Source organism: Arvicola amphibius, chromosome 1, assembly GCF_903992535.2.
Source record: "Arvicola amphibius chromosome 1, mArvAmp1.2, whole genome shotgun sequence".
In the NCBI taxonomy this organism is placed as follows: domain Eukaryota; kingdom Metazoa; phylum Chordata; class Mammalia; order Rodentia; family Cricetidae; genus Arvicola; species Arvicola amphibius.
Window position 1 is genome coordinate 109,316,609 of NC_052047.1, and position 8,330 is coordinate 109,324,938.

Sequence of the window (8,330 nt, forward strand, 5' to 3'; positions counted from 1 at the left end):
GGTTCCAATTTGGTTAGCTGAAATGGTGCACACCTTGTACAACATTCTAGGCAGACCTGCATGAAATACTCAGAGACTATTCGCAATTTTAAAAGACATTGATCTTGAAATTTAACCATCATTTTACTTTCACAGGATCCCCCAGAAAGAACGTCGCCCCCATGACAGCTGGAAGTAATTCTAGAGGACGACGTCCCCTCTCCCAATAAAGTTTGTCCTTGGGTTTAGGGACATCATTTAAGGGTTGATTATAATTAGTATACTTTTGAGGGTTGTGGGTTTAGGGGAGGAATTTTATAAGCTCAGGGATCTTTTTTTAAAAAAAGAGGGATAATTGGATGATGGGATAATAGATTTGTAATTGTGAGTTACTGTTTTTAGACAAATATTGGTATTGATTGTTGTATATTGATACAAAGTTAAATTATATTGACTATTGTATGCATGCATGTTTCTACCTCTGTTTAAAACATTTTTATGTATTGATATATATTGTAAATATTTACCATATTGCAGTGTACATTTATACCTCTGATTAAGATACTTATATATTGTTTATGTATTGATATATATTTACCATATTGCATTGTATATTTGTACATTGTTTATATTTGGAGGTCACATTGTCCTCATTTATTGCACAGTTATTGTCTTAGTCTTTAAGTTAGATAGGTATTGAGAATTATATAGATTAATAGTCATCTATGTTTGTCATTTATAATTAGACTAATCAGGTTCGTTAGATACATAGAGATTATACTCAGCATAGATAGATAATCTTCAACCTCTTCAAAGAGCTGTAGAAAATAGCCTTTAATTTAACTCAGAGTTCCATGGTAGTGAGACACAATTGCTCCTGGCAAAACCGATCTATTCCCGAAAGAATATTGAGCACCAAAGACACTCCACCTGGAGCCTTTCTTCTTGGCAGAACTGGCCTTTGGGCAAAGAAATGCCCATACCTCAACCACTGACAGAGATACAGAGTATCCATAAATGGATAAAACAGGACTGTCATATCCTGCCAAGACAGGGTAAGATAGTTTTGAAAAGTATCTTGCCTTTGAAAATGGTATGTTAGGCCTTAGCCAAAGTTGGTTGCTTCAATGCTGTAAACGTGACCTTGGGTGATTGCCCAGGTAGCTAGTTGTCTCTGTGATTTGTTGCATGTTCTGGAAGTTGTTTAATTGCACTTCCTAATTACTCAGGTAACATTATCTCCCTTCTCAGATCTTCGATGGGGTTGAAGAATATATAAATGTAGTTACTTTCCTCTCATGACTTGGCCAAGTTATTTATTATACAAGACTTAAGCTAGTTGGAATAGGATATTTGTACTTATTGTATATAATTTCATAGTAGGATTAGAACTCTCTTACTTAAACAAAAGGGGGAGGAGTTGCAGGAGCTCCTTCCGCTCCTTCAGCCAATAGCCACTGAGATACCAGCCCATTGGGGCGTGATTTCTCTTTTTAAAAATGCGCCACTTCCCTCCACTCGCTCTCTGGCTTCCGGCTCTGCTTCCAGCGACTAGGCTCCCTTCCTGATTGCGCAGAGGGCTGTTGTCTGGGACGGTGATCTGTAAGTTTTTTCCCCTTTAAATAAATAACCATTCTATTAATCATAATTTCAAACTGGTGTGGGATTGTTTGTGACTTATGCCTTCATCAGAGGAGAGAGGTTTGTGGTAGAGTGGGAAGACAGGGCCAGGGGATGTTTCCAGGGGAGTGAAGTTAAGCATCTACCTATCTTGGTAGAGCCCATAGGTCTTCATTGAGGTCTCTTCTGGAGGACACTGCCAAGGCTCATGAACACAGAGGGCACAGGCAAAAGCCATCATGGCCAAGTATATAATTTCTAGATGGAATGCATTCTCATTCCGTCTAAAAAGTCAGACGACTACCTGAAAAGTGTCTGCTCTCTAGTGGTGAAAGTTTACATCAATAATAGTTTACACAAAATTTAAGTCGATGTTTAGGGAGGAGACGCTAACAGCAACAGGAAAGCCAGCCTCAGCTTAAGTCCTGGGGAATCCAGTGTGCTAAAAATTCAGAGAACTCCAGAGACCTCAGTTGGGAACCTGCACAGCAGAGACCAAGGATAAGTCCTACATGGTAGACACAGGTGTGTAAGAGTCATTTCCACCAGGAGACTTACTTGCAAAGTAGCTCTGTTAGGATAATCATCAAGACACATGACACCATGCTTTTGAAAGTTACTAAACCATCTCCTACCCTGTCAGTGGTTCTCCTTGATCCACCCCCTTCCCTGAGGCCTCCACCCTATTCCCAAGCTATCCAAGCAATATGACAATCTGAAAGATTTCAGAAGCTCTTGGCAGAGCGGTGGTCATCAGGTGCTAAAGGACAGACTCAGCGTGGGCTCTGAAGCTCAGTCAGACACACTTAGTGTACTCAGCATTTGAGGACTCGGCCTCCAGAGTGGAGCAGCTAATGGGAAACTGCACAGGTGGTTTGCAAAAGTCAACACAGAATGCTCATGATGAGGTGTGAGATTCTAGGAACTCTGGTGTACACAGTCTTAATTTCAAAGAACACAGGGAGGGAGGCTGTTCTACCACGTGAATGCTGGGTAAGCAGCTGCCCCACCCTGGGGACTGAGGAGAAGCAGGAATTGGCTCTTTGCTTGAAAGAATAAAAACAGTACCACTGCTGGGCACTGGAAAGTACTGGGGCAGAAAGCAGTTCCAGTAAAACATGGGCTGGGGTTAAGTATACAGAATTGAGAGGCTGCTCTGAACAGAATCAACCAGAGGAAAAGAACAGGGTTAAAAGAGGTAGTTGCAGGTCCAGTGAGATGGTTCAGCGGGCAAAGACGTTTACCAGGCAAGCCTGACAGCCTGAGTGCAATTCCTGGAACCCACATCCATGTGAGTGGAGAGAACTACACAAAATTGTCCTCTGATCCCCAGATGTGTGCATGCGCGCGCACACACATGCATGCACATGCATGCACACACAATTTTCTTTAAAAGGAAATACGTGACAAGAGCATCTTAGAAACTTCTCACTCATCTCTGTTTACAATGTTGCTGATAAATGGAGGTTGATGACAAGAACTAAATGTTTATGTTCCCTTGAATTCTTATATTGTATCCTCAGCCCCCAGTGTGGTGGCACTTGGGCATTTTGAAGGTTAATTAGATAGAGCTACCATGAGTAGATTAGCATCTTTATAAAATAGGAAGGAGCATACTGTAGTGGCACACGCCTTTAATCCTAGCCCTCAGGAGACAGTCTGATTTCTGTGTATTCAAGATCAGTCTGGTCTACATATAAAACCCTATCTCTAACAATGCCCATCAAATAGGAAGAGCAGACAGAGCATGCTGCCTGTTACATGAGGGTACAGCAAGAGGCAGCTATCTATGAACCATAACATGAGCCCTTACAAGTCACTGAATTCAGCAGCACTTTAATCTCGGCCTCCAATCTTGGAGAACCATCAGAAATAATGCTTGTTGTGCACGAGTCTACAGTATTTGCTGCAGCAAAGTGAAGACAGATGGTGACTCACAGCATAAGGAGCTGCTGACAGAGCTGATAACGGTGTACCGGGCAAGGACTTGAAAAACAAGAGTAGTGGATTACGAATGCTGTTGTACTTGAGTGAGTGTGGTAGTGGAGATGCCTGCGATCTTAGCGCTGGGGAAGTAGGAGCAGGGGTTCGAAATTGTAGGGTCTAGAGACTGAGCTCAGGTCTTCATGTTTGCATGCCAAACACTTCACTGGCCAAGCCACCTCCCTAGCCTTGTGAATTTTTTGTTTAAGAATTAATTTAGTATTCCAAGCCAGCAATGCTTCCTATGTAATCTGCCACACTGACCCAAAGAAGGCTGGACTGTGAACACTGATTCTCTCTGAAAAGGCCTCTCTGCACAGCTATCACTAAGGCCATCAGCTCAAATTAGTCTCTTCCTGTCTCTCTAAGATGGCAGAGAGGTGGGAGGGAGGATGGTTTTCTCTTGAAGTATGACAGGTCCTGAAATGTGCTCAATATCTGGGAAAGGAACTCTGTATATCTTCAGAGGCAACAAGGAATCCTTAAACCCTACAAAGTCTTTCCCAACTACCTCTGCCCTAATTTCATGCTTTCCTTGGGGGCAACTGTGTGCTGCAGCCAGATAGAGTGTGAAGAAATGCGGGCACAGAATTCAGAGCCGAGTGGGATTTCAGGAGAGAGAGCAGACGTGAGCATCCACCTGTGGGGGTGCGTCCCAGGAAGGCTTGGCATTCTTTCTGGAGGACCTTCATGACAATCAGCCCGAAGCCTACTGTAAATCCTGTTACAGGGACCAGTCACCAAATCAGGTTGTGGTCTAGGAAAAGGAAAAAATAGAGCAGTTGCGTGAGAAAGGGAGTAAGTACACAGTCCCTAATCATTTCTGAAGCCATGTCTAAGCCTAATCCCAAACATGACTATTTCAAGTGCTAGCAGGGAACGAGCCCAGCATCGGACCATTTCATTTAAAAAAAATAATGGAGGGGAGTTTGAAGGGGAGGAGGGGAGAGGTAGGGAGGAGAGCAGAGAAAAATGTAGAGCTCAATAAAAATCAATAAAAAATAAAAATAAAAAAATAATGGATGTAGACAAGGTGGGCAGAAGGTCAGAGAACATTTAAAACATAGATCCAAAAACTAAAATTCCCTAGTACTCCGTACCAGGTAAGAAGCCTTGCAGATTGCTCTACATACCTTAACAGTCTCTGAGAGAGCCCTGTAGCAAGTATTCAGAGATTTTATGTCATTAAGAAATAAATGGTAGGACCGGAGAGATGGCTCAGTAGTTAAGAGCACGGGTTGTTCTTCCAGCTGACCCATTTTCAATTCTCAAAACCCACGTGGTTGCTCACAACCATCTTTAACTTCAATCTCAGGGGATCCAATGCCCTCTTCTGACCTCTTTGGGAACTGCACACATGTGGTCCACAGACAAACAATATCTTACTTACATTTGTCAATATACGTAAGATAAAATTAAAAATAAAAAGCAGTAAATGGCCAGTGAGATGACTCCTCAGGTAAAGTACTTGACAAGCAAGTGTGACGATCCCAGTTAATCCCCAGATCCCATGTAAAGGGAGCAGGGAGACTGACTCCACAAACTTGTCTCTGACCTCCACAGTGGGCTATGGTGGATGCCCCTCAACAATAACAGCAATAATAACAGTAATTTTAAAATGAAATTTTATCAACTTTATAACTTTTTTAAATGGCTTTTAAAAAGTAGGTAAGTCTGAAATATGCTTGAGAGGAATTTTATTAAAATACAGAAGCTTAAAAATGTTTTGGTGCTTTTTGGTGGGGGGGAAATGCCTCCTATCTTCTGAAAAAAATACTTATTTATGGAGCCAATCTCATTCCTTCCCCAGCAGCCATAAAAAGATATGCAAGTTACCACAGCTCCTGTGAGCTCATGAATGCAATGACCATATCATGTGCAGGACACAGTGCTGGAAGAACCCTCTGCATCCTACAGCTCCCAAATCTTGCCCAGGGCACAGTGCTGGGAGGACCCTCTGCATCCTCTAGCTCCTGTATCTTGTTCAGGACACAGTGCTTGGAGGACCCTCTGCATCCTCTAGCTCCTGTATCTTGTCCAGGGCACAGTGCCGGGAGGACCCTCTGCATCCTCTAGCTCCTGTATCTTGTCCAGGGCACAGTGCCGGGAGGACCCTCTGCATCCTCTAGCTCCTGTATCTTGTCCAGGTCACAGTGCCGGGAGGACCCTCTGCATCCTCCAGCTCCCGTATCATGTCCAGGACACAGTGCTGGGAGGACCCTCTGCATCCTCCAGCTCCCATAACATGTCCAGGACACAGTGCCGGGAGGACCCTCTGCATCCTCCAGCTCCCATATCATGTCCAGGACATAGAGCTAGGAGAACCCTCTGCATCCTCCAGCTCCCATATCATGTCCAGGGCACAGTGCTGGGAGGACCCTCTGCATCCTCTAGCTCCTGTATCTTGTCCAGGACACAGTGCTGGGAGGACCCTCTGCATCCTCCAGCTCGCACATTTTCCTGCCTCCTCTCCACAACATTCCCTTTGAGGTTTCAAGAAGGTGATATAGTTTCCCATCCAGGGCAGAGCATCAAACAGTCACTTATTCTCAGTTCTTTGACCAATTAGGAGGCTCTACATTCATCGTTCACTACACAGACTGTGGCAACAAAGACAGAGAGCAGCACTAATCTCGGGCATTAGCAAAACAATGGTAGTAGATTTCCCCTGCCCATTCTCTTCTGATCAGGTTTACAGTACCAGACATGAATTTCTTCCTGGGGGGCAGGCTCAAATATAAACAAAAGTAGTTGACTACTGATGCAGGTGGGTCTTCTATCTATCTGTTGCTTTCATTGGTTAATTAATAAAGAAAACTGCTTGGCCTGATAGGTCAGAACATAGGTAGGCAGGGAACACAGAACAGAATGCTGAGAGGAAGAAGGCAGTAAGGCAGTTGCCGTGAAGCCAGCCACCAGGTCAGACATGCTGAATCTTTCACGGTAAGCCATCACCTTGTGGTGCTACACAGATTATTAGAAATGGGTTAAGCAAGATGTGAGAGTAAGCCAGTAAGAGGCTAGAGCTAAGGGGCCAAGCAGTGTTTAAATGAATGCAATTTGTGTGTTGTTATTTCGGGTGTAAAGCTAGCCGTGTGGGATCAGGGCAGGATGAAAAGGAGGCCTGCTCATCACATCACTACAGGCTACCCACAGTAACAGCCCTGCCACTATTTCTCTACATCTTGCAGGTCAGGTTGGTACTGTGCTTTACAGAGTTCACATCTGGGTAAGGTGGTTGAGGATTTGTGTCTCCCAGTAGCCTGCATAGCATCTTCCAATACTCTGAAATCTAGTCATCAGGAAAGAGACTTCCATCTCAGTTCCAGTTTAATTTTCTGTATTCTGCCACCAAAGTATATAGTATCTTTATCAACAGAGTCTTACCATCCACTTCTGGTGGGCAACCAAGACAATGGCAATGTCATGTATTGTGTAAGGTCTTTGAGGCCTCCCCCAACAACAACTCATAAGTAGGTATCCCACATCTAGCACTGGAATTTTCATTGAATAACCTATGGCTTCTGGGAGCAACATTTTCCACTCACAAAAGGTAACTTTATTCAAACTTTTTAATTATATTTTGAACTACCTTACCAAAAATATTATGTTTCCACAGGTGTTTTCACACACCCTTAGTTTGGTTAGGCTTTCCCATGCCTGCTGTTGTCCCAGCCCCACCTCCATGCCACATAAACCTTTCCACGTTCAGTTAAAAGTCTTTTCTGTAATGAAACCTTTATGTTTCGTGAGAGCAGAAGCCTAATACATAGAGTAAAAGATGAAAGTGCTGACACCAGTGTCAGGTCTGAGCGGAGATGTCTCAGGCAGCACTGGTCCAGTCGCATGGCTCACAGCTCACAAGAGTCTGGGCAGTCCCTTTTTAATGGTGAAAAGTATATGTTTAGAATTAGCCAGCTGGACTCAGTTTAGATGATCTCAGTTTTGTTGGCAGCACCCAGAGCATCATATCGGGAGCCGACAGAACAAATGCCTTCTTCTCCCTGTCATCCCTTATGAGGGCATTGCCTTTTGGCCACAGCAGCGTCCTAGAGTTTTCCCACAGCCTGTTTGATCTGGTGCTTGTTGGCCTTGACATCACAAGTGTGTTGTCTTCTGTCTTCTTTGGGGCTGAGTCAGTGATCAGGGGAATTTTATGATGGCACAGTGGCCAACCTTGTTCCTCCTGGGCTTGCTCTTTCAAGTGTATTAGGCCTGCCTCCCGAGCCGCAGAGTCTTGGGACACCGGAAGGTGGGTGACATGGGTGTGGATATCTTTCAGCACTGCTTTCTTGGTTTTCAAGGCCCTCATTTTGGATTCGGCTTTGGGAGGGGCAGGGGCTTCCTTCTTTGCTTTCGACGCCATCTTGGCAAAAAGAGGAGTCTGAGTATTCCAAACTTTTTACCATTGCCAAACTTTTCACCACCCCCATATCTAGTAATGTGAATCTCGCTGATGTTGTGACCCATAGTTAAAGAAATTGTGACATGCATGTAGAGTCAGTTCCAGAAGGAAATCTGAGTCCAGCCCATGAAGAAAGGGGTTAGTCCAGGCGAGGGTGTGGTGTTCAAACAGGGCTTCAAGACTGAGCAGGAGACATGTGGCAAGGGCAGGGAATCATCTCAGACACTGGATCGGGAAAGAGTGCTCAATTCTAAAGGGAAGCCTATTAGCCAAGGCTGCATTAAATGGAACTGAATATATGGGTTCCACTCCACTGGGATGTATATCCCATATATATTTCCTC

General features: G+C 44.1%; 1 protein-coding gene across 1 annotated transcript; it reads right to left on the reverse strand.

Moving 5' to 3' along the window:
- Positions 1-7,492: 7,492 nt before the first annotated feature.
- On the reverse strand, positions 7,493-7,948 carry LOC121677368 (60S ribosomal protein L23a-like). Its single transcript, XM_042055976.1, has one exon. The coding sequence runs from the start codon at positions 7,946-7,948 to the stop codon at positions 7,493-7,495; it is 456 nt and encodes a 151-aa protein (XP_041911910.1).
- Between the last annotated feature and the right edge of the window lie 382 nt (positions 7,949-8,330).

Excerpts from the sequence above, each read along its gene's own strand:
- LOC121677368 (XM_042055976.1), bottom strand. The coding sequence starts at position 7,948 with ATGGCGTCGAAAGCAAAGAAGGAAGCCCCTGCCCCTCCCAAAGCCGAA.